A 26,971-nucleotide genomic window follows, 5' to 3' on the forward strand; every position below is an offset into this window, starting at 1 on the left:
GAGGAGACAAGATACTTTCAAAAGCTGGGAGGAGGGAGAGAAACAAAGGGTCTGTGTGTCTGTCTATATTCTGTCTTGGCCGGGATAGACCAGGAATGGAGTCTTAGAACTTTTAGTAAGTAATCTAGCTAGGTATGTGTTAGATTATGATTTCTTTAAATGGCTGAGAAAAGAACTGTGCTGAATAGAATAACTATTTCTGTCTGTGTATCTTTTTTGTAACTTAAGGTTTTGCCTAGAGGGGTTCTCTATGTTTTGAATCTAATTACCCTGTAAGGTATCTACCATCCTGATTTTACAGGGGAGATTTCTTTATTTCTATTTACTTCTATTTTTATTAAAAGTCTTCTTGTAAGAAAACTGAATGCTTTTTCATTGTTCTCAGATCCAAGGGTTTGGGTCTGTGGTCACCTATGCAAATTGGTGAGGCTTTTTATCCAACATTTCCCAGGAAAGGGGGGGGGGTTCAAGTGTTGGGAGGATTGTTCATTGTTCTTAAGATCCAAGGGTCTGGGTCTGTAGTCACCTAGGCAAATTGGTGAGGCTTTTTACCAAACCTTGTCCAGGAAGTGAGGTGCAAGGTTTTGGGAAGTATTTTGGGGGGAAAGACGCGTCCAAACAGCTCTTCCCCAGTAACCAGTATTAGTTTGGTGGTGGTAGCGGCCAATCCAAGGACAAAGGGTGGAATATTTTGTACCTTGGGGAAGTTTTGACCTAAGCTGGTAAAGATAAGCTTAGGAGGTTTTTCATGCAGGTCCCCACATCTGTACCCTAGAGTTCAGAGTGGGGGAGGAACCTTGACACTGGACAAATAGACCAGGGAATAGTATAAAAATATTGCTCAGGCACGCAGGAGTGAAATCAGGAAGGCCAAATCACACCTGGAGTTGCAGCTAGCAAGAGATGTTAAGAGTAACAAGAAGGGTTTCTTCAGGGATGTTAGCAACAAGAAGTCAGTCAAGGAAAGCATGGGCCCCTTATGAACGAGGGAGGCAACCTCGTGACAGAGGATGTGGAAAAAGCTAATGTACTCAATGCTTTTTTTGCCTCTTCATGAACAAGGTCAGCTCCCAGACGACTGCAGTGAGCAGCACAGCATGGGGAGGAGGTGACCAGCCCTCTGTGGAGAAAGAAGTGGTTCGGGACTATTTAGAAAAGCTGGACGAGCATGGGGCCGGATGCGCTGAATCCGAGAGTACTAAAGGAGTTGGCGGATGTGATTGCAGAGCCATTGGCCATTATCTTTGAAAACTCATGGCGATCGGGGGAAGTCCCGGACGACTGGAAAAAGGCGAATGTAGTACCCATCTTTAAAAAAGGGAAGAAGGAGGATCCTGGGAACTACAGGCCAGTCAGCCTCACCTCAGTCCCTGGAAAAATCATGGAGCAGGTCCTCAAGGAATCAATTCTGAAGCACTTAGAGGAGAGGAAAGTGATCAGGAACAGTCAGCATGGATTCACCAAAGACAAGTCATACCTGACTAATCTAATTGCCTTCTATGACGAGATAACTGGCTCTGTGGATGAGGAGAAAGCAGTGGACGTGTTGTTCCTTGACTTTAGCAAAGCTTTTGACACTGTCTCCCACAGTATTATTGCCAGCAAGTTAAAGAAGTATGGGCTGGATGAATGGACTATAAGGTGGATAGAAAGCTGGCTAGATTGTCGGGCTCAATGGGTAGTGATCAATGGCTCCATGTCTAGTTGGCAGCCAGTATCAAGTGGAGTGCCCCAAGGGTCGGTCCTCGGGCCGGTTTTGTTCAATATCTTCATAAATGATCTGGAGGATGGTGTGGATTGCACCCTCAGCAAGTTTGCAGATGACACTAAACTGGGAGGAGTGGTAGATATGTTGGAGTGTAGGGATAGGATACAGAGGGCCCTAGACAAATGAGAGGATTGGGCCAAAAGAAATCTGATGAGGTTCAACAAGGAGAAGTGCAGAGTCCTGCACTTAGGACGGAAGAATCCCATGCACCGCTACAGACTAGGGACCAAATGGCTCGGCAGCAGTTCTGCAGAAAAGGACCTAGGGGTTACAGTGGACAAGAAGCTGGATATGAGTCAACAGTGTGCCCTTGTTGCCAAGAAGGCCAATGGCATTTTGGGGTGTATAAGTAGGGGCATTGCCATCAGATCGAGGGACGTGATCGTTCCCCTCTATTGAACATTGGTGAGGCCTCATCTGGAGTACTGTGTCCAGTTTTGGGCCCCACACTACAAGAAGGATGTGGAAAAATTGGAAAACATCCAGCGGAGGGCAACAAAAATGATTAGGGGACTGGAACACATGACTTATGAGGAGTGGCTGAGAGAACTGGAATTGTTTTGTTTGTGGAAGAGAAGAATGAGTTGAATGCTTTCAACTACCTGAAAGGGGGTTCCAAAAAGGATGGCTCTAGACTGTTCTCAGTGGTAGCAGATGACAGAACAAGGAGAAATGGTCTCAAGTTCCAGTGGGGGAGATTTAGCTTGGATATTAGGAAAAACTTTTTCACTAGGAGGGTGGAGAAACACTAGAATGCGTTACCGAGGGAGGTGGTGGAATCTCCTTCCTTAGAAGTTTTTAAGGTCAGGCTTGACAAAGCCCTGGCTGGGATGATTTAGTTGGGGATTGGTCCTGCGTTGAGCAGGGGGTTGGACTAGATGACCTCCTGAGGTCCCTTCCAACCCTGATATTCTATGATTCTATGATTCCTTGAATGTTGTGACAAACTTCCTGCTCTACCTTGGAGGGTCTTGCGCTTATTGGCGGATTTGCTTGCTTTGGAGCTTCACGGCAGCCCTCAGCCCTCGGCTGTTTTTCTGTATTCACTGTCCAGGTCAACTCCTCCTGTGTCTGACCAGGAGTTGGGAGGTTTGGGGGGAATGCGGGCCCGCCCTCTACTCCAGCCCAAGGCGCTGTGGAATGCAGCTGTCTAGAGTGCCTCCTGGAACAGCTGTGCGACAGCTACAACTCCCTGGGCTACTTCGCTATGGCCTCCTCCCAACACCTTCTTTATCTTCACCATAGGACCTTCCTCCTAGTGTCTGATAATGCTTGTACACCTCAGTCCTCCAACAGTCTGCATTCTCACTCTCAGCTCCTAGTGCCTCTTGCTCCCAGCTCCTTACACGCACACCACAAACTGAAGTGAGCTCCTTTTTAAAACCCAGGTGCCCTGATTAGCCTACCTTAATTGATTTTAGCAGCTTCTTGATTGGCTGCAGGTGTTCTAATCAGCCTGTCTGTCTTAATTGTCTCCAGAAGATTCCCGATTGTTCTGGAACCTTCCCTGTTACCTTACCAAGGGAAAAGGGACCTAGTTAGCCTGGGGCTAATATATCTGCCTTCTATTACTCTCCTATAGCCATCTGGCCCGACCCTGTCACAGTGTCCCCATGTAGACAAGCCCTTAGTTGCTAATAAAGTTTAACAGTGCGATCATAAAATTTTGTTGAATGATTTCCTAAAGCTTTTTTAAACACCAATTATACAAAGAGCTACAATACGTAGTGCCATAGCTTTCATTCCTAAACATCTTGCAAATTGAAGCATAACAAAAAGACAGAAATTAAGATTAGCTGACCTGTTCTCAGGCACCTAATTTATACAGCAACATGCTTTATGATGGCAAATGGCAAGATTCTGCTACCCTCAGTCAGGCTGAGTGCTACTGTACTCCATAAGTAGTTCCACTGAAATCAATAGGACTGCTTGTGAAGTAAATGGCTATTCAGCCTGAGAAAGGGTGGCCAAATCTGACCCCAGATAAAACAACAAAACAGACTGAAGTGTGCAAAAATATTTCCCTTTTTAAAAAAAAAAAGTTTAAAATGTGTTAACTTTCAATTCTATTGACTATCCCCTCGGTCTTGTATTAGGACAAGACCTTGTACTTGTAAAAAAAATGTTCTCAAGCCAACACTTTCAACAAAGAAAGTTAGGCCACTTATTCTCTAGATTTTAAAAAACAAAATAATTTAGTGTCACCTGGAAATCTGGCCACTTTATTGTTCACCTCCTTTCCAAATCATTAATAAATATATTAACCATCACCAGTTGCAGTTAAAACACTTCCCACACATACCCCTTGGGGCAACTTGTTGTTACATTTTTGCATGCTGAACGTTAAATATTTGCTCCACAAGTATTCCTTTTCTTTTTGCGAATACAGACTAACACAGCTGCTACTCTGAATCCTACTCTTTGGTAACTCTCCTTCTGGGCTTGTCTTCACTAGCTGCTTACCTGGAGCTAATGGGCTGTCAATGAACCTGAGGCAGCTAACATCTTTGTAAAAGATGTCTGGGGAATATCCATACTATTTGTCTTACAACATCCATAGTTTACTGTAGATTGCTCCCTTTTTTGTGCAGGGGAGGGTATCGATACCTTCTGTGACTCCATAATGACAAACTGAAGTACCTCCATACTGCATGTAAGGATTTTAATGCCCCTGATTTTGACTTCAAGGTCTTTATGACCAGCTTCCTCATTTAATTTAAATTCTCTCTGTCTACAGTTTCAGTATTACTAATCCTAAATGCTCAAGAATCATGAGATTTGCTAAAAACACAAAAAAACATGAGTTTTTAAAATCTACATTTGGAGTTCTTTTTATTTGCATTCTGGCTTTGAACTTTTAGGGTTCATATTTTCAAGCTTTTGTCTACAAACATGGGGATAGGAAACTTACTTTGTTTTTAAATGAAAGAAGAGTTTCTGGTATAATCATATGACTCCTGGGTCCAAGGCTTTAGGGAAAACTCCAAGCATCACAAGAGTAGGCAATACTGCAGTTTAATGGCACCATGCTGGTGTTTAGTATAATCTTTGCCCCAGACGATGTTGAATTTAATAATAGCAGTCACTATTACTTAATGGTTCAACTACATTTCCTTCTTGATGCTGGTCAGTTTAATGTTTTCATTAAAATTTCTAGTCACTTTCTCCATCAAATTCAGAGTAGTTGTCATCACATTTGTAAAGGTAAGAAATTCCCACAACAGCCCCCGACCCAACCAAAGTGCTAACAGAGCCAAAGCATTTCAAGTGTACAAAAGAGCCAAGCTAGGAAAACAAGTTTATCCAGCCTGATCCCATGAGGTGAAGACCAGTCACTGACATTGGGGGTGTTCAGTATTTCACAGATTCACTAAGTTTAAGGTGAAAAGGGACCAGTAGATTATCTCGTATAACCTTCTGTATAACACAGGCCATTATATTTCAGCCAGTTACCCTTGTACTGAGGCCAGGAACTTGTATGTTGGCTAAAGTACAGCTTCTAGAAAGTGATCCAATGTGATTTTCTGCATCAAGAGATGAAAAAATCCAACATTTCCCTAAGTAATTGGTTTCAACGGTTAACCCCCAGGATGCACTCTGTATCTTGCTCACCTTTAGGTCAGACTTCATGTGAGTGGGCTAATATATTCTAGGAAAAAGAGAAAGTAGCCCAAATTACATTCTGACCATTTAAGTGGCTAATACTTTTCTTTGGCTGTTTTTATAGCTGTGTCATTCTTACGTGGCTGTATGGCTTTTCTAACTTGGCTCTTCTCAACATGCAAAGTGTTTTTGGATCAGATTTTCACTCACAGATCATAAACTTCAAAGTGCATACTTTAAAATAATCAAACTGTTTAAAAACAGTATTAATATCATTCTACAATTAATTACAAGTGAAAATGCATCATGTGATGTAACAGAACACAAGTGAGTGTAGAGTTTGCTAGTTTCAATGCAGTCTCTGGAGGCCATCTTTCTATATCAGGAAACTACTGCACATTAGGCGGTCTTTATTCAGAACAAATCTTCATCTGGAACTGCTAGTGTGTTATAGATCAGGAAGGAAGTGCATCGCCAGCACTATCCGTGGAAGCTTGCATTATGCCAGCTCCAAGCACATGACATCAAACATTTGATTTCATAAGTGCTGGATTCCATCATTAATAAAACAAAAGGGAACATTTTCCTCCAACTAAAATAAATAAAGTACGATAGGCCCTTTTCCATATTGCAGCTAACTACAAGAGTATAAAGGGCTTGATTGAATTTGAGTATGTGGTGTTCAAGAAGCTACACATCTATACACAAAGAAACCCTGCTTTGAAATCGGAAAGAAAAACTTGGCAGTTGAAAGGTGTAAATAAATGGAAACAGAAATGCAATATGTAGTCCAAAAGCCAGACAGCAAAATGGAAAATATAAAGGAAAGAAGTCTAAAAACAGCAGCTCAGGCCATAGTAATTGTTTCAACAGACCCTTTCATAAATAAGCAGAAAACTTTAAATAAAAACAGTGAGGTTTATGAAAGTTGCACTAATCACATATTTTAAATTATATTGGCTTTTCAAGATTTACAGTACTGACTGCAGCTAAAGAATCTCACAGCTGACGCATGATGCAAAAATAGGAAACAAACAGTGCTCCCTCATCTGCCACAAAGCTGCCTTTTGAAGCCACAGTTTTTCTTAAATAACAAGGAAGCATTTGCAGTGGACCTCAAAGGACTTACACAGGAACAGAAGAATGGCAATGCTGGTTCAGACCAATGGTCCATCTAACCCAGTATCCTGTCTTCTGAAAGTGGCCAATGCCAAGTGCTTCAGAGGGAATGAGGCAATCACTTCAGAGGCAATCATCGAGTGATCCATCCCCTGTAGCCCACTCCTAGCTTCTGGCAATCAGCTCAGAGCATGATGTTGCATCCCTGACCATCTTGGCTAACAGCCATCAATGGACTTATCCATGAACTTATCTAGTTCTCTTTTGAACCCAGTTATAGTTTTGGCTTCACAGCATCCCCCCTGTCAATGAGTTCCACAGGTTGACTGCATGTTGTATGAAGAAGTACTTCCGTATGTTTGTTTGGAATCTGCTGCCTATTAATTTCATTGGGTGACCCTTGGTTCTTCTGTTAAGTGAAGGAGTAAATAACACCTCCTTATTCACTATCTCCACACCAGTCACAATTTTATAGACCTCTATCATATCCCCTCTTAGACATCTCTTTTCTAAGCTGGAATGTCCCAGTTTTTTTAATCTCTCCTCATATAGAAGCTGTTCCATACATTTAAACATTTTGTTGCCTATCTCTGTATCTTTTCCAATTCTAATATATCTTTTTGGGATGACCAGAACTGTATGCAATATTCAAAATGTGGGTGTACCATGGATTTATATAGTGGCATTATGATATTTACTGTCTTATTATCTATCCCTTCCTAACAGTTCCTAACATTGTTAGGTTTGTTTGGGTTTTTTTTTTTTTTTTTATTGCAGCTGCACATTGAGTGGACGTTTTCAGAAAATGATGAATCCGAGATCTCTTTCTTGAGTGATAATGTAGACCCCATCATTTTGTATGTTTGAGTGGGATTATGTTTTCCAATGTGCATTACTTCGTATTTATCAACATTGAATTTCATCTGCCATTTTGCTTCCTTTTGAAGCCACAGAGACTTTTTTAAATATCAAGGCAGCATTTGCAGTGGACCTCAAAGGACTTACATAAGAACATCATACTGGGTCAGACCAATGGTCCATCTAGCCCAGTTGCCAATGCCACGTGATTCAGAAGGAATGAACAGAACAGGTAATCAGGCAATCCTCAAGTGATCCATCCCCTGTTCCCCAGTGTTGACTTGATTATCACACTGTCAGCTTTTCACTCAGGACAAAACCACAAGACAATAAATCCTGTACTGGGCAAAACAGAATGGGGACCAGATTCAAGCCAGGATGTAATCGCTGGCATAGGGTCTTCAAGGCAGAAGGCCAATCATTGTTGATAGTACAATGCAGTCACAGCCCCTTACACTAGCAGGCCAATAAAGCCCTAAAATGAGGCAGGAGGCATTCCCCACAGCATCCTCCACTGGTGGGGTATTTTGGAGAAATTAAAGTAGCTTCCCACAACAGCACTGAGCGAAAGCAGAGATACCACTGCTTGCCCTCTCTTGGGTTGAATCCCCGCTTCTGGTGCATGAAACAAGGTGGTAGCTGGGAGATTAATTTACTTCTCCATGCACCAGGTTTAGTGAATCCAGCCAAGTGTGTTGACATAAAGAATTAGTGAATAGCCATCATTCTAGGCATCCTAAATATTATCATTATTGACTATGCTCTCAGCAATAGAAACTTGATATGAGTTTTTTCAGGTTTTTAATGGAGCAATTATTTCAATAATGTATAGCAGGTAGATTTCATTCTCATCTGATTTTCTTTGGAATCTTATTCTTATTTCTTTGGAATATTCTCTGCAATACTTTAAAGAATGGTCTGTTTAGAAGGGACTCTGCCTTGTTCCTTTATTTCATATTTTTAGAGGCAGGTGTGTGTACACAGGGCCTTGCTTTTATTACTAGTGAAGCAAGTTAAATTATTTGGAATAATGGACAAATTCATTTTTTAAAAAGTCTGTTTGTACACAATCTACAAGCATGCTAAATTAATTAATAACTTGCTCACTGTGAATAGTCTGCCCATCTCTAATGCCTAGTAAGTTCCCCAAGACCAACTACTTCTGAAATTGATCTACCACCACCCAGCTCTTTGCTTCAGCACTGGAATTTGAAGATCTTTTTAAGAAGTACATCATAGGCAGCACCAATACAATCTTCCCAACTACTAAACAGCGACTAGATGTAAGCTAATGGCCTATCCGTCAACCGTTCTCTAGCCCATTTTCAATCTCATCAACCATCATCCACACCCATGACTCTTATCTAACACAAGACCTCTTGCCTCTGGTCTCTCTGGAGCCATTTTGAAGATCTAGCCATTAATATCAACTACGCAGGTTTGACAATGTGAACTTTCAGTGTCTCAGGAATATGTAATAACCAACAGCATATATCCAACTGTGATTCACGCCAATGGTTTTTCTACTGTTCTACACTGATGCTGGTTTAAGACAATTTATCTGTATACTTTGTGGAAGTATAACATTGTATAAGGGGACATGCTGGATACATTGTATATGAGAGGGCATGCCAAAACATGTTACAAAGTATCTGAGGGAGCACACGTAAGGACAGTTAGCTTTTGAATGGAGAAGCAATTAAGATAGAGCCAGCACGTCTAAGAAGCAGGCATCAGAATGGAAGGTGTGAAGGGCAATTAGTTAAGTTAACTGGAAGCTGTTAAAGGAGATTGTTAAGGGTGGCAGGTAATTGAAGATACGTGACTGGTCTCAGGGATCTCGAAGGGTGGTGACTAAAATCTTTTTCTTCTTTTGTCTGTAACTTCTCTGTAACTTGTTCTCCAAAAAACTGTATAAATTAAAAGACACAAGCCCCACTCGGGGGGCTCACTTCTAAATGTATTAGCAGAGCAGCTTTGCTAATAAAACAGAGTGGTCTGATAAATTGTGAGTCTGAGTCAAACTTTGACAACTTTAAAGAGCTGAGTTGTTAAAATGGCTGCCTTGATACTTGACATCTCAGCAAGTTTGGTGCATCACTTATTTGGATGGGACCAAGCTTTTTACTGTAAGGTTAGAAGGATGTATTTGCTTTCCATCCACAGGAAGAAAGCAGCAAGAGGAGGAACCTGGGACACAAATCCTGGGGAATATTTACAATAAATAATTTAGAACGTAGATCCACAAAATAGTTATTGCAGACGACAGGGTGAAAACTCTGATATTCGAAGCAGAATGACCTCCAGGGACTCATCTCTATTGGCAGACTGGGTGCTGACATCATTTTCTTGGCTGGGGCTTTAAACATTTTATTGGCCATTGTAAGCACCTGAACTACATAATCACCCTTTAAAAAAAATCTGTTGGAGTCATTTGCTGTCTTGAACGGTCACCACATGGTCTGTGCCTCTTAAAGATATTCCCCTTTTTTCATTTTCCTTTTGCTTTCTACTGAAATTTTATTCCAAGAGAGGTAAATGGAATTCTCAGCTCTCACTGATCAGAGGGTTTTATACAATGTTCCTCTCTGAAAAATCAGACATTTAAGGATTAGGATTCCTTTGCATTTTCACAAATATTTGCATGTGCTCATTATGTTGCTAGGTTGACATGACCAACTAGGTCTTTTAGAACTTCTTGAAGAAAAATATCACTTATCACAGTGGGCTAAATTTAATGTGGGTGCAACTGCCCTGAAGTAAATTCTGATACTTCTCACAGATATCTGGACTCATTTTGCATCTATCCATATTAGAATTCTGAAAGGATCTTTTTGCTTTATGTAATAATTTCAGTACCATATCAGAGCAAACACACATAGCTTTACAATAGTGATTTAGAATTATAGTAATAAAGCACTAAACATATTATGCAACATCAATAAAGTCAGTTTGGTTTTCACAGAATCATTCATGCATAAAACGATAGAAACATACGTTCAGCTAAAGTTATGTCTTCCATTCTGGAAAACAGTTGTTATGGATATTCATCCATATTTACCACCAACAATCATGCAAGGGCAGAAATCTCTCTCTTTAGATTGTATACATGTTGGGACCAGGACTGTCCCTTATTATGTCTTTGTACAGGATCTACCATAATGGGGCATCAGTCTCAGCTGAGACCCCTAGGCACTACAGTAATACAAATAATAAGATACATGCAAACCATACCCACTCCTGTACCACCTACCTAGTTACTCCATTTCTAATGATGTGAGCCATGGGTCAAGAAAATGCATTAACACTTTCTTGTCACTAATTGCTACCAGATTACATCTGATTCCTCCCAAAAGGGCTCTGGTGCATGCCAAGTCTAGAACAAAATGCATTAACCATTTAGATTAATGTGTGATGGATCTGCAAAGCAGGGGACTGCACCTCCCACCAGTCCCCTTCTCGCTGTACATCTCCTACCCCCTGACTAAGTTGGGACTATGCTTTCCATCAGCACCCTGCCCACTGCACTCTCCTTCTCCTGGCCTAGTAAGTAGAAAGGTCCTGAACAAGGTATTGGCGGCACTCTGCTCGGGACTCGGGAGCGGGAGCCACACGGCATCAGGAGCAGAGAGGAGCCCCAGGAACTGTGGGCTGAGCTGCGTGTGTAACAGGTTGTGACTGCTGGATTTCACAGCGGGGCGCAGGTCTGTGCAGGACCTTACGGAACAGCAGCAATGGCTGGGGAGGGAACCAGTGAAAGGAACCACCATGAGAGACACACTTCCAGGCCTGGCCTGGAAACCCACAAACGCTTATTTGCTTGAATGGAGACTGGACTGGAGAAGCTCCCCCAGCACTAGGACTGAAAAGCCCTAACTCTCCACTGGGCTGCCCCAGGGACCCAAACAAGAACTGATAAGTGCTCACTTTGAACTGTAACTCTTTAAGTCTCTATACCAGGGGTATCTGCAACCTTTCCCTTCCCTGTGAGCCCTAATACAATCCCCTTTTTCCCTTAGCCATGTGCCTGAGTGGTTACTGGGACCCACCCAGAGCTAGTGCCTGCAAAGCCTGGCTACTGAAGCACCTACAGTACTTGCCTTGAAGTCAGGGTACACCTGGCATGCTACTGGCACCCTAGGTGTTTGGGGCATAGAGTAACCCCAATAATTGCAATTCTTTAAAATGCAAAACTACAGCTACCAAAGCTATAGCTTTTACCTAAATCTATACAAAGAATGGAAAAGTTTGAACTAGATTAACAGAAATTTAGTAGCAAGGGAGACTTCGCCAGTAAATCTGTAATTACTATTGTTTTAAGGGAAGATGGAAACTGACTGGCTACAAATGAATCATTTGCTGTATCAGGAGCAGTGTTACAGAAATACCTAATGGCCCCATCCAAGATCAAGAGCCCATTGTGTGAGGTGCTGTACAGACACACAGTAAAAGACAGTCCCTGCCACGAAGAGCTTGCAGTGTAGACAGACAAAGGAAGGACATTTTCCTCATAGTCCAAGTTAAAGCTTCAAGACATCACTACAGCAGCTAAAGAAGCCCGAAGATTCACACCGAAGACAGCTGGAAGCTAATGCAAAATAAATCACATTATGATAAAAAGAATAAAAGGCCCAAGAACAGAAACAGCCTAAGAGGAGATCTTTAAATAGCTAAAGATGTCTATGATGAAAACTAACAGCCAAGTTACTTATGCCTAAAATATGCATCGTATAAATACGTAATAATCTTGATGAAATAATAATCTCCAATTATGTTGCCAAAAAGCAATTGTAAGTCAACTTAGCTCCATCTGCTTCAATAGATCTATGCAGGTTCATACTAGCTAAGGATCTGGCACAGAGTAGTTTTTCACTTTTGGTAAAATAGGTTGATTAGAAAGTCGCCTTTTTTTATTATTATTATTATTATTATTCATTTCACGCCTCTATTTCTTGCTGCTAGACTGTGCATTTAGCCTATTCTTGTGTTTGGCCAAGTGAAGATGCCTCTCCATTACCCAAAATGTACAAAGCAAACTGCAGTACTGTATTTACAGATGCTAAATTGCAGAAAGCATCATAGCAGCTCTCAGTCTTTCCAAACTATAAAGTGAGGCATAATTCAAAGTCCTTCAGCTTTTACAGAGACAAATAACTTAAACAAAGAAGCAAATAACATGACAGAATGTAGCAAACAGTTTGTCATAAAATGAGCCAACTAAGCTATAGGTACCATGATAAAAATTGAAGATGTATTTCAACTGGTCTGATTTACTCATATGCATATTAAGACAATAACTTTCCAAGGCTAAAATATGATCATGTAGTCTCTACTTCATCAAAAAATGGTGAATCAGCTGCTCATGTAACTACTGCGCACTGTAGAATACTTTGCATTGTCAATACATAGCACCTTCCGTCCAAGGATAGGGTTGCCAGGTGTCCAGTTTTCGACCAGAACACCTGGTCGAAAAGCAACCCTCGCGGCTCCAGTCAGCACCACTGACCAGGCAGTTAAAAGTCTAGTTGGTGCGGGGCTGGCAGGCTCCCCACCCAGCTCCACGCAGCTCCCAGAAGCGGCCAGCATGTCCCTCTGGCTCCTAGGCATAGGGATGGCCATGGGGGCTCCGTATCCTGCCCTCGCCCTTAGCACTGGCTCTGCAGCTCCCATTGGCCATTGCTTCCTGGGAGCCGCCTGAGGTAAGTGCCACCCAGAGCCTGCACTCCTCATCCCCTCCCATACCCCAACCCCTGCCCCAGCCCTGAGCCCCTTCCTGCACTCCAAATCCCTCATCCCTGGGCCAAGCCCGGAGCTCCCTCCTGCACCCCAAACCCCTCATCCCTGGCCCCACCCCATACCCCTCACCTCCAGCCTGAGTCCTCACCCCCCCTGCACCCTAACCTCCTGCCCCAGCACCCTAAACCCCACATCCTTGGCCCCACCCCAGAGTCCACATCCCCAGATGGAGCACTCACTCCCTCCCACACCCCAACCTCCTTGCCTCAGCCTGGAGCCCCCTCCTGCACCTCAAGCCCCTCATCCCCAGTTCCTACCGCAAAGCCATTACCCCCAGCCGGAGCCCTTACCCCCACACAGACACCCTAACTTCCTGCCCCCAGCCCAGATCCCCCTCCTGCACTCCAAACCCCTCATCCCCAGCCCCACCCCAGAGCTCTTACCCCTCACCCCTCCCACACCCCAACCCCCTACCCCAGCCTGGAACCCCATCCCGCACCCTGAACCCCTCATTTCTGGACTCACCCCCGAGGCCGCACCTGCCCCCACACTCCTCCCTCCCTCCCTCATTCATTTTCACTTGGGCGGGGGTTGAGCGGTCCTACCAAGTAGCCAAAGTACAACCAGCCACCCTGGCCTTTATTTGACCTAGGAAGCAGTTTTTCAACTTATCCCATCAGATCTTTTCTGCATTTATCTTCCCTCCTTGCCTTTTGATTACTAGCCCCCAAAAAACAATCTTTCTAAAGTAATCCCTAGAAGATGTAGGCTCAGAAATGTCAATATTTAACTTCAAAATCTTCACAGGATGTGACAGATTGTTACTTAGGGTCATATATTGATTATTCTTAATCAATACACACAACTCCCATTGAAATCAAATTGAGTCCCTTCACGGATCAAGGGTCTTCCAGGGGCCTGAAGGTGCTAAAAAGCTCCTGCCAGATAGATTTACTGTATTTGTTTTGAATTTAAATTTTAGAAATAGTCTTAGAAATTATAATTACTATATAAGTGAAAGCAAGGGGATATTTACCAGTAACGTTAAAATACAGCACAACTTACTAGCTTATTAAATATAAATAAATTAACTACTGATTCAGTGGTACAGTATTTGTTTAGTCATGCCTTATAACTAGATTGCTTACGAGACTAGTATGCTAGTTATCTAGTATACTAGTTTATCTAGTATGTTTATGGCTACGTGGTGAGGAAGATGCTACATGTAAGAGCTATAGCCATACATCTAAATCTGCCAAACTCTAAATGTGAGATCAGAAGCTAAAATGAAGGACACACAAAAAATAAGTACACAGAAATCTTGTGCTAGATAGTTTTGATAAACAGCAATTTCCTCAGCTTCTGTTCATGACTCAGCATTCCTGTTATAAGCTACAGACAATACTAAGGTAACATCAGGCCCTTGTGGGATGAGGTAAAATTTAAAGTGAGTAAGAATTGCGATGCATGGCTGTCTCTGTTTGCAATACGCAGTGCTGTTGTAACCATGTTGTGTCAGTCCCAGGATATTAGAGAGACAATGAGTGTAGTAATATCTTTTATTGGACCAACTTTTCTTGGTGAGAGAGACAAGCTTTTGAGCTACCCAGAGTGCAGGACCTGAGGAAGAGCTCAGGGATAGTTCAAAAGATTGTCTCTCTCAGCAACAGAAGTTGGTCCAAAAAGAGATTACCTCACTCACATTGTCTCTCTGTTTGCAATGGCTGTTTGTCTGTTAGAAAGAGATTCTTAATACATCTGCTCCAAGATATCAACAAACAAGCTAGTCTCATGGGTTCAGCTGAAGCTGAAGACATGCAGACCCAAACTAAACTGTTCTTTCAAAACTTCCCTAAAGTCTGAGTTTCTACAACTTTTTCCTGCAACTATTCCAGAGGGAAAATGCAATGTTCAATCCAGGAAAACCTCTGCTTTAATTAAATCAGCATTCTGCTCCCTGGGGTAGGGGAGTAGCAGGGAAGCAAAGGGAATGCAGGGACTGCTGACCTGAGAGGGCTTTGCACAGACCATGGGAAGGCTTCTTGTTTTTCCTTCCCTGCACAGCCAACACCAATGGCTTCCCACAATCTGGCCCTAGATATTTTGAAGTGAATACTGTGTTCCCAGAAGTTGCCAGCCTGACTGCAGTAGATACTCAATTCATCTACTCATCGACACAACAAATATGCTATGGGCATTGGGGTATGGACGTTTCTCCCATAATAATGCTGCCTTGCCAATGTATTTCAGTCCTGTTCAACATGGACCAGCACACGAGAAGTAATTCAGTTTATGGTTATGAAAGTGTTGCTTTTTCCACAGAAACGCCTGAATAAGATTGTGGCTTGTAATGGCAGGCTTTGTGTAGGGCTGTCAAGCGATTAAAAAAATTAATTGCAGTGTTAAACAACAATAGAATACCATTTATTTAAATATTTCTGGATGTTTTCTACGTTTTCAAATATATTGATTTCATTTACAACACAGAATACAAAGTGTACACTGGCAAAGAGTCCTGTGGCACCTTATAGACTAACAGACATGCTCACTTTATATTTATTTTTGATTAGAAGTATTTTCACTGTATAAAAACAAAAGAAATAGTATTTTTCAAGTCACCTAATACAAGTACTGTAGTGCAATCTCTTTATCATGAAAGTTGAACTTACAAATGTAGAATTATGTACAAAAAAATGCATTCAAAAATAAATAATGTAAAATTTTACAGCCTGCAAGTCCACTTAGTCCTACTTCTTGTTCAGCCAATCGCTCAGACAAACAAGTTTGTTTACGTTTGCAGAAGATAATGCTGCCCGCTTCTTGTTTACAATGTCACCTGAAAGTGAGAACAGGCGTTCTCATGGCACTTTTGTAGCTGGCACTGTAAGGTATTTATGTGCCAGATGTGCTAAAGATTCATATGTCTCTTCATGCTTCAACCACCATTCTAGGGGACATGTGTCCATGCTGATGACGGGTTCTGCCAGATAATGATCCAAAGCTGCGTGGACTGATGCATGTTCATTTTCATTATCTGAGTCAGATGTCATCAGCAGAAGGTTGATTTTCTTTTCTGGTGGTTCGGGTTCTGTAGTTTTTGCATCAGAGTGTTGCTCTTTTAAGATGTCTGAAACCATGCTCCACACCTTGTCCGTCTCAGATTTGACAAGGCACTTCAGATTCTTAAACCGTGGGTCGAGTGATGTAGCTATCTTTAGAAATCTCACATTGGTACCTTCTTTGTGTTTTGTCAAATCTGCAGTGAAAGTGTTCTTAAAATGAATGACATGTGCTCATGGGTCATCATTCGAGACTGCTATAACATGAAATATGTGGCAGAATGCAGGTAAAATAGAACGGAGACATACAATTCTCCCCAAAGGAGTTCGGTCACAAATGTAATTAACGCATTATTTTTTTAACAAGCGTCATCAGCATGGAAGCAAGTCCTCTGGAATGATGGCCAAAGCACAAAGGGGTCTACGAATGTTTAGCATATCTGGCACATAAATACCTTGCAATGCCGGCTACAAAAGTACCATGCAAATCCCTGTGCTCACTGTCTGATGACATTGTAAATAAGAAGTGGGCAGCATTATCTCCCGTTAATGTAAACAAACTTGTTTGTCTTAGCGATTGGCTGAACAAAAAGTAGGACTGAGTGGACTTGTAGTCACTAAAGTTTTACATTGTTTTGTTTTTGAGTGCAGTAAGGTAACAAAAAAAATCTACATTTGTAAATTGCACTTTCACGATAAAGAGATTGCACTACAGTACTTGTATGAGGTGAATTGAAAAATACGGTTTCTTTTGTTTATCATTTTTACAGTGCAAATATTTGCAATAAACAACATACACTTTGATTTCAATTACAACACAGATTATATGAAAATGTAGAAAAATATCCAAAATGTTTAATAAACAATAGCATACCAATTGAAATTTAACAGATTAATTTCTTTATTTGTGATTAATTTTTTTGAGATAATCGCATGAGTTAACTGCGATTAATTGACAGCCCTAGTTTTGTGGTGTAGAGTTGGGTAAAATTTTCAGAAGCGCCTATGTGACCTAGGAGGTTAAGTCCCATTTTCAAAAGTCACCAGGGAACTTCAATGAGACTTAGGCTCCTAAGCGCCAAAGTCAGTTTTGAAAATGGGAGTCAGGAACTTTCTGAAAATTTTACCCATTATCCATGAGGAAACAAACTGAGCCTATAAACTCACTTGACATAAGTCACCAAACAGCTGTTAGATGATCACAGCTTTCCACAAGTGATCTAGACTTCTTCAGTGGAGACTCAGATTCTTAAAATTTTAATTTATTAATTATTTTTAAAAGACCGTGTCCTGCTACTCATTCTCTTAGCCATCAAATCTCTCCAAGTTCAGGGGTAAGGAAGGCAAAATTAAACATCGACACAAAATATGGCACTGACACCATTAGGCCACACCTGTAAACAAAAAACCAATTGTGCTAAACCACTGTGCCTCTCAACAAGTTTTACTTGGAGACGCCAATTATGAAAAGACCATAGGTCTAAATTTTCAAGTGAATGGGCTAGACTTACATATTCATATACAAATGCCTCTTTGTATGTGTTTTGCATTAAATATTGATTTATTTCTCATACTGTATATCTGTTCTGAACTTCAAAATTTACTTTTTCAGACTAAGGTGTCTTAAAACTTCAAAATAAGTTAGAATTAATAAGTGGCTCAAGACCATCAGTCTTATTTATAATGTAATGGCTTTCCATCTCTCTGCACTAATCTCTAACACTCTTTATTACTCAGCAATTCAGACACAAACCATATTCATTTAGAAGGCATTTTTAAATTAGCCATATTAAATATCATACTTAAATTATATTCTAAATTGACAGGGAGCCATAAAACCGTGCAGGTCTGGATCTTTCTGATCCATACTTTTTCCTTTTAAAAGGAACAAACAAAACTATACAGAGTCTCAAATTATGAGGTTTTTCAAACTTTGCAGATAACATTTTCCTCGTTATACCACAGTGAATTTAATGTATAGAATCATAGAAATGTAGGGTTGGAAGGGACCTCAAGAAGTCATCTAGTCCAGCCCTTGCGCTGAGACAGGATCATTTGATTAGTTAACAGGAACAGAAGATACTCTGACTTAGTTGGCTTTAGGAATATTATTATTCTTTTATTGGATTCAGCTTTCCTGGTGGTTTCACGTTTGAACCAAGAGCCCCCTAGGAAATACGTAATATCAGCAATCATTAGTTTGAGCAGCATGTTTGTGCCACGCTTCCCTTCACTGGAATTTAGCAATATGAAATACGACTGCATTAATATATTACCAGCTTTGAACTCTTTAAAACAAAAACAGCTGTCACAATGAGTCCCAGCCTTAGCGCAGTAGTATTCACGTGTTTAGTCTATCAATTTCTTTAGGAATCATAGAATCATAGAATATCAGGGTTGGAAGGGACCCCAGAAGGTCATCTAGTCCAACCCCCTGCTCAAAGCAGGACCAATTCCCAGTTAAATCATCCCAGCCAGGGCTTTGTCAAGCCTGACCTTAAAAACCTCTAAGGAAGGAGATTCTACCACCTCCCTAGGTAACGCATTCCAGTGTTTCACCACCCTCTTAGTGAAAAAGTTTTTCCTAATATCCAATCTAAACCTCCCCCACTGCAACTTGAGACCATTACTCCTCGTTCTGTCATCTGCTACCATTGAGAACAGTCTAGAGCCATCCTCTTTGGAACCCCCTTTCAGGTAGTTGAAAGCAGCTATCAAATCCCCCCTCATTCTTCTCTTCTGCAGGCTAAACAATCCCAGCTCCCTCAGCCTCTCCTCATAACTCATGTGTTCCAGTCCCCTAATCATTTTTGTTGCCCTTCGCTGGACTCTCTCCAATTTATCCACATCCTTCTTGAAGTGTGGGGCCCAAAACTGGACACAGTACTCCAGATGAGGCCTCACCAATGTCGAATAGAGGGGAACGATCACGTCCCTCGATCTGCTCGCTATGCCCCTACTTATACATCCCAAAATGCCATTGGCCTTCTTGGCAACAAGGGCACACTGCTGACTCATATCCAGCTTCTCGTCCACTGTCACCCCTAGGTCCTTTTCCGCAGAACTGCTGCCTAGCCATTCGGTCCCTAGTCTGTAGCTGTGCATTGGGTTCTTCCGTCCTAAGTGCAGGACCCTGCACTTATCCTTATTGAACCTCATCAGATTCCTTTTGGCCCAATCTTCCAATTGGTCTAGGTCCTTCTGTATCCTATCCCTCCCCTCCAGCGTATCTACCACTCCTCCCAGTTTAGTATCATCCGCAAATTTGCTGAGAGTGCAATCCACACCATCCTCCAGATCATTTATGAAGATATTGAATAAAACCGGCCCCAGGACCGACCCTTGGGGCACTCCACTTGATACCGGCTGCCAACTAGACATGGAGCCATTGATCACTACCCGTTGAGCCCGACAATTTAGCCAGCTTTCTACCCACCTTATGGTGCATTCATCCAGCCCATACTTCCTTAACTTGGTGACAAGAATACTATGGGAGACCGTGTCAAAAGCTTTGCTAAAGTCAAGAAACAATACATCCACTGCTTTCCCTTCATCCACAGAACCAGTAATCTCATCATAAAAGGCGATTAGATTAGTCAGGCATGACCTTCCCTTGGTGAATCCATGCTGGCTGTTCCTGATCACTTTCCTCTCATGCAAGTGCTTCAGGATTGATTCTTTGAGGACCTGCTCCATGATTTTTCCAGGGACTGAGGTGAGGCTGACTGGCCTGTAGTTCCCAGGATCTTCCTTCTTCCCTTTTTTAAAGATTGGCACTACATTAGCCTTTTTCCAGTCATCCGGGACTTCCCCGGTTCGCCACGAGTTTTCAAAGATAATGGCCAGTGGCTCTGCAATCACAGCCGCCAATTCCTTCAGCACTCTCGGATGCAACTCGTCCGGCCCCATGGACTTGTGCACGTCCAGCTTTTCTAAATAGTCCCTAACCGCCTCTATCTCCACAGAGGGCTGGCCATCTCTTCCGCATTTTGTGATGCCCAGCGCAGCAGTCTGGGAGCTGACCTTGTTAGTGAAAACAGAGGCAAAAAAAGCATTGAGTACATTAGCTTTTTCCACATCCTCTGTCACTAGGTTGCCTCCCTCATTCAGTAAGGGGCCCACACATTCCTTGGCTTTCTTCTTGTTGCCAACATACCTGAAGAAACCCTTCTTGTTACTCTTGACATCTCTGGCTAGCTGCAGCTCCAGGTGCGATTTGGCCCTCCTGATAACATTCCTACATGCCCGAGCAATATTTTTATACTCTTCCCTGGTCATATGTCCAACCTTCCACTTCTTGTAAGCTTCTTTTTTATGTTTAAGATCCGCTAGGATTTCACCATTAAGCCAAGTTGGTCGCCTGCCATATTTACTATTCTTTCGACTCATCGGGATGGTTTGTCCCTGTAACCTCAACAGGGATTCCTTGAAATACAGCCAGCTCTCCTGGACTCCTTTCCCCTTCAAGTTAGTCCCCCAGGGGATCCTGGCCATCCGTTCCCTGAGGGAGTCGAAGTCTGCTTTCCTGAAGTCCAGGGTCCGTATCCTGCTGCTTACCTTTGTTCCCTGCGTCAGGATCCTGAACTCAACCAACTCATGGTCACTGCCTCCCAGATTCCCATCCACTTTTGCTTCCCCCACTAATTCTACCCGGTTTGTGAGCAGCAGGTCAAGAAAAGCACCCCCCCTAGTTGGCTCCTCTAGCACTTGCGCCAGGAAATTGTCCCCTACGCTTTCCAAAAACTTCCTGGATTGTCTATGCACCGCTGTATTGCTCTCCCAGCAGATATCAGGAAAATTAAAGTCACCCATGAGAATCAGGGCATGCGATCTAGTAGCTTCCGTGAGCTGCCGGAAGAAAGCCTCATCCACCTCATCCCCCTGGTCCGGTGGTCTATAGCAGACTCCCACCACTACATCACTCTTGTTGCACACACTTCTAAACTTAATCCAGAGACACTCAGGTTTTTCTGCAGTTTCGTACCGGAGCTCTGAGCAGTCATACTGCTCCCTTACATACAGTGCTACTCCCCCACCTTTTCTGCCCTGCCTGTCCTTCCTGAACAGTTTATAACCATCCATGACAGTACTCCAGTCATATGAGTTATCCCACCAAGTCTCTGTTATTCCGATCACGTCATAGTTCCTTGACATCACCAGGACCTCCAGTTCTCCCTGCTTGTTTCCAAGGCTTTCCTTGGAAGGTTTCCTTGTTTCCAAGGAAGACAGCCAAAGAGTCAGAGCCTCGCAGTGACAACTCTTCTGGTGAAAGCTGTATGTGAAATCTGATCAAGACTTGAGTGATTTTTCTGGATCCAGAAACACTAAACCTCTACAGTCTCTCTCATGTTTTGTTGCCATATACGTCTACTCAAAATCTTCAGAGGCTCATCACAAGGTTGAAATGCTCATGTGCTGTTTATTACTTGTGCCCCACTGTCATGGGGGCATCACAAGCACAAGCTGCTTCCTGCTGAATAAGAGCTCTGTGGTGGTAACCACTTGATCAGCCCTGTTGAATCAAGGGGTCATCCCCTTTCTCACAGCCCTGCCAGGGAATATCACAGGTAGTCCACACCATCCTACTCAACAGGAAAACTTTATTCACTCTCCTCCCTCTGACTCAGGTCACAAATACATGTCGCTGTTCTGAACACCATACTTACCTCTGCTCCATGCCCTGAAGGATGAAATCCAACCAGTTAGTTGGGAGCAAGAATTTGGGGTTGGGAAAAGAAGGCTGCACAGTGAGTCTTGGCCATTTTATTGAAACTAATACATGTATTGGAACCTTCAATTTGCTTGAACTGGCCCTGCCTCTTTCTTTTAAAAACCCAAACCAAAACACTTACCTGTGAAGGCAGGTCACTTGGATTAAGGTCTGGCACCCCACCATCTGAACGGCGAGACCTGTACCGTCCCTCAGAGTCTGCATTTCGAAACCGATCCTCTGTGTTGCTTGCCTCTGGCTGTGAGCTGTCAACCTCCAGAGGTGTGTGGTGTCCATTCTCCTGCTCTGAATTCTGGCTCTCTTTGCTTTCCTTGCTGTCCTTACTGGCTGGAGTTCTGGCAATGACCCCAAACTTTCTAGTTCTTTTCCCATTTTGAGCGGCTCTGTCACTTCGCTCCGAGGCAGGCTTTGCTTTGGGTTCACAGCTGTTGCTGTTGTTGCCATTTGATGGAGGAAGAGGGGCTTTGCGCTTAATGCGACGGAACATGATCAGGTAGATAAAGCCGCCATTCCAGCACTGATCAGCCAGGTAGCTGCGAGCAACAGAAAAGTTTGGATTATGAACAGATTGTCCTATAAAGTTCATACTGAAAATACAGTCAACAGGTATAAACTTCGCTAGGTATTGATGCACTTTCTAACACAATTCTTTGCCTAGTTAAATGCAATGATATATTGAACACCTTAAAGCATCAGCAAATGATCTCTGCAGTTGGTATTAGAAATTGTGAGATGTTCAGGCTCACAAGGGAGTTCTGTGCTCTTGCTTCAAATAAGGCTATTTTGCAAACAGTCCCAAAAAGGCATGCCATGCTCAAGGAGAAAATATTCCCCAATCACAAAAATGCTTCTTGCATACGAATTAGAGAAGATGCATCTGAAACAGGGAGTTTAAAAAAACAACAACAAAGCCTGGAAACAGGCTAATCACATTTTGGTATTCATGACAACTGGCAAAAACCACTCAGCTGGTCATCTTCCACAATTCAAACTCTGAATGCGAGACAGGTGTTTAGGCAGCACAATGAGATGACAGAGCGAAGCAAAAAACAAAGAAAACATTTTTCCCTCTCCAATGGAAACAAAAAATACCAGCCAGGCTTCATTTGTGCAGCAGCCCTCACAGTATTTGCATCTGAAATGAAGCCTTTTCCTTGAGATACATCTTCAGTTTTGGCTTGGGTACACGTGCCCTAGACCTTGGGGCAAATCCACTGTTTCTGTAAGTAGGCTCCAATTGCCCCAGTACAGCAAAACACTATGCTATAACCTATGATGTTCCTACTGGGTCCAATAAAAGGACAAGGAAATAAGGTGCGTTTCCTTTCATGACGTCTATTCTGATGGAAAGCGAGGTGATCTGAGCAGTGGAAGTAGCAGCCATAAGTAGCAACACACGTATTTACAAAATATCACTCCCACTCTCACCATCTGAGTGACACTTTACATCAATGTATTTCTACTTCAGGCAAAAAACAATTACCTCTAAGGAGCGGCACTCGTTTATTCCAAAAGTGAATTTGGGTTCCTGTGTATTTAGGGACAACATATACCTCAACCTAAATTCTTTAAATATTTGGCTTTCAAGCCAAGAGTGTAACCAACTGAGAGAACAAATAAGCTTGAATTTGTACTTAACATATTTGTATGAATCCCTTCTGGTAGGTCCCATGCTAACTTAGGTTACATTGCCTACTTTGCTGGTGAAAGCAGAAAATGCTTCCAAGAATATCAAACAAACCATTCTCCAACAGCAATGAACATTCACTAACACGGAGCTGTTGGTAAACGTACAGTAACATCACCTTCTTGAGAGGTGAAAGTAGATGCCAGTTAAAGGAACTAAGGTGTAAAGATCTTTAGATGAAATAATATGGCATTTGCGGATGTGAGAGAAGTAGTCAGGGACTGACTGTCAGAGACACAGAGTCAAAGAGATTAAGGCCAGAAGGGACCCCAAGATCACCTATATGGTACAGGCCACCAACACAACCCAGCACCTGCACACTAAACTGAACAACCACAATTAGACCAAAGTATTACAGCCCATAGAAGATTATCATGTGCCACAGGCAGAGAGTGGGGGGACCAAAGCACATCACTGCTTGAGGCCCCTGCACTGGGAATTAAGTGAGAGATACCCAGACAAATCAGACGTGTGGCCTGCACTCCAGGATGCAGAGGAAGGCAAAAAAACCCCAAGGGCCCTACCAAACTGACATGGCGAAAATTCCTTCCCAACCCCACATATGGAAATCAGTTAGATCCTGAGCATGTGAACAGCCAGCCAAGCACATGAGAGAGAGAATGATTTCCCACCCCAAATGACTTGCACAATACATCTGTACTGTTAATGCTGACCATCTGTGCTGCCTGCCACCCCCCCCCCACCCCCCAATCCCAGCTGCCATCCAGCTGAGCTGGGCTCGTTACACTGCCAGGGACGCTCAGAGAGAGCATGCAGGGGAGGAGCATGGGAAGCCTAAAGCCTGTTTATGAGTGAGGAGGGGTTGTCTGAGTGGCAAGGGTGAGTGACTGAGCGAGTGGCAAACTTTGGTGGTGGGTTCTTTGGTAATTCTTAGTGTATGAAAGAATGGACTAGGCATTGCTGGGTGAGTGGAGGAGGCATGCTGAGATGGAAGAGGCAATGAAAGCTGGAGAGGGCACTGGTTAGTTTGTAGTTTCAGTCCAGTTCTTTCTTATGGTTAGGTGTCCCTGTCATAAAATCCCACCGTCACAATTGGCCCTCATCAGTAAGGCTCTGATTTTTAAAGGTATTTAGACATTGCTCCACTCAACACTGCAAGGCCTACATGACTTATGAGCCTAACTCTCAGTTTCAAAAGTGACTCGGGCATTTACCCATTAAAAGGTCATGGGACTTAGGAGACCAAATATTAGAAAAAGAGACTAATTAGGCTCCTAAGTCACTTAGGCCCTACAATGCTGAATGACAGAATGCTTAAATACTTTTCAAAATTTGTGCCTATATTTCATCAGGGAGACCAATGATTAAAGGAACATGGTAACCACAGGCCCCATCTCATCAGAGATGGCCCCTTCAGAACAAGATTGAAGCACAATGAGTAAGTGGGGCAGGAAAGTCTGTATTGATAATGGCTACGCCGTATCTTCTCAGTGAACATGCAGAGGACTTCAGTCACCAGGATTATAAATTCAGCATCTTTCACAGGCACTGTAGTCATTTTTAAAAATAAAAAATAAAAACCATCTTTCTTTCTCAATCGGCTGGAAGTAGGCAACACAGTACACGAGCCTATACTAGCGTGGAAAATCTTGGCAGGGTTGGTCACTAATGCATCCAGAGGAGACTGGACCCAAAGGGTTAGATTATAACATTCCAGAAATAAACAGATATTTTGATTATTAAGACTTTTTCCCACCCCCTCAAATCAAGGGAAGAGGGGCAGTTTTGTTCCAGAAACAGTATGGGCTGCCCGGTTTTCACATTTATCTTTCAAGTTCAACTTTCAAGGCAGCCAGCAACGTTGATTAAAATTCATGACTTTTGCTTGCAGCAATACCATTGCACTCTGATCCATCACATATAAACTTGATAGCATTGCTTGTCCTGAGGGAGAGAAACAGAAGAGTGTCTCCTGCTCTAATAAGCCTATGGTCTGTTTTGCCTGCCATGCCGTTCACATACATACATTTCTCTGCATTAATAATTGCATGCTTTTTTAAGCACTGGTAATAGAGTACTTCCATTAGACAAATATAAATTCACCAACAAGATGAAATGACAGAGAATACAGCAGACAAATACCTGTTAAGTCCAGAAAAAATAAAGTTATAAAACGTATTGCAAATGAAGCAATTTTATACAGCAAAACAAAATATGATCTCTCTACCATTGTATATTCTTTTGTGACATGTTAGTTTTATTCATAACGTGTAAGATAAATGCTTTGGGGAAAGGATATAATATTCTAAAGGTTCATTTTATAAATATTCAGTCCACTGTTGGTTCAAGGATATGCTTAGAGACACAGGCCAGATTCTCAGTTGATGTAAATGGATGTAATTCCCTTGACTTCCATGAAACTACAATGCTTTACTTTATGAAGATCTGGCCCACATACTCTAGTCATGAGAACTGTAGTAACTCATGTTTCTATGTTCCCTTGATTGCTTCAGGGCAGTTCTGTGAATGCACTATATTTCTATGAAAGATGAAAATAAGTTTACACAGAAGAACAAATGAGTCTCTCTGAATAGCAATAGCCAGGCCAGCAGCCATACCACTTCAGGCAATGATCTTGTCAGATCTTCCAGGCTTAGGGAAAACTATGTGCTGGAAAAACAGGTGTCAATGATTCAGTAGGTGGCACTGTTCATTCTGAGTCACCGTTGATTCAACGCCCAAGCAACCCTGTGTTGGAAGAACTATGCTGATGGTGCAACACGCAGCTGTCTTTTTGTGGAGATAGACAACCAAGGTCCTGATCATTTGTGGTCATTTAATATAGAATGACTTCTTTTTGGGAGGGGGGGGGAACAAGGATAAGATTGTTACTCAAACTCCTAAGTTAAATTTCAATTTGGCTAACTACAGTCTGCCTACTTTTGCTTCTTTTTCCTTTACAGCTTCTTTTCCTGCTTTTCTAACGTTAAGTCTGAGGAAGGTGGAAAATCCCCTAAAATTGATCTTCAAGTTGATCTGCTTCAGTGCAAGGCAGGAATCAACCAGGAAGCCTGCCTGCAGAGCTCAGAATGGGGCAAAGCAGTAAGTACACTTTCCTCTGTCCTGATTGGACACCATCAAGTCTATACCAATGACAATCATGCCACAGAAAACTATCTGACATGTTTTTGGGGGGAGAAATAGGAAGGTTTTTTTAAAAAAAAAATTTTAAAGTATTTTGTGTATCTTAAGACTAATTACATTAATATTAAGATATAATAAACCAGAAAAGATAACAGTAGACTAACAAAAGCATGGAAAAGAAATTAACCCAATCCTACCAAAATGCACTGGTTGGTGAGGAGGAGCATCCCACGCCAGAAGACAAATAAGGGCTGGATTCAGTAAAATACCTGTTTAGCTTCTGCACTGCAGAAGCCTCTGCAAAA

At 42.4% G+C, this 26,971-nt stretch overlaps 1 protein-coding gene across 12 annotated transcripts in view; it reads right to left on the minus strand.

Annotated features, from left to right (window-relative positions):
• The window catches only part of PDZD2 (PDZ domain containing 2), a 334,633-nt gene that overhangs the window by 85,955 nt on the left and 221,707 nt on the right, over positions 1-26,971 (minus strand). For 10 of the 12 annotated variants that reach the window (XM_073343663.1, XM_073343664.1, XM_073343667.1 and 7 more), the window contains one exon: positions 21,996-22,407. The exons of the other annotated variants lie outside the window; for them this stretch is intronic. In XM_073343663.1, the coding sequence (XP_073199764.1) occupies positions 21,996-22,407 (412 nt within the window). The remainder of the gene's footprint in view (positions 1-21,995; positions 22,408-26,971) is intronic. 12 annotated transcript variants of the gene reach the window in all.

This window comes from Lepidochelys kempii, chromosome 5, assembly GCF_965140265.1.
Source record: "Lepidochelys kempii isolate rLepKem1 chromosome 5, rLepKem1.hap2, whole genome shotgun sequence".
NCBI classification, from domain to species: domain Eukaryota; kingdom Metazoa; phylum Chordata; order Testudines; family Cheloniidae; genus Lepidochelys; species Lepidochelys kempii.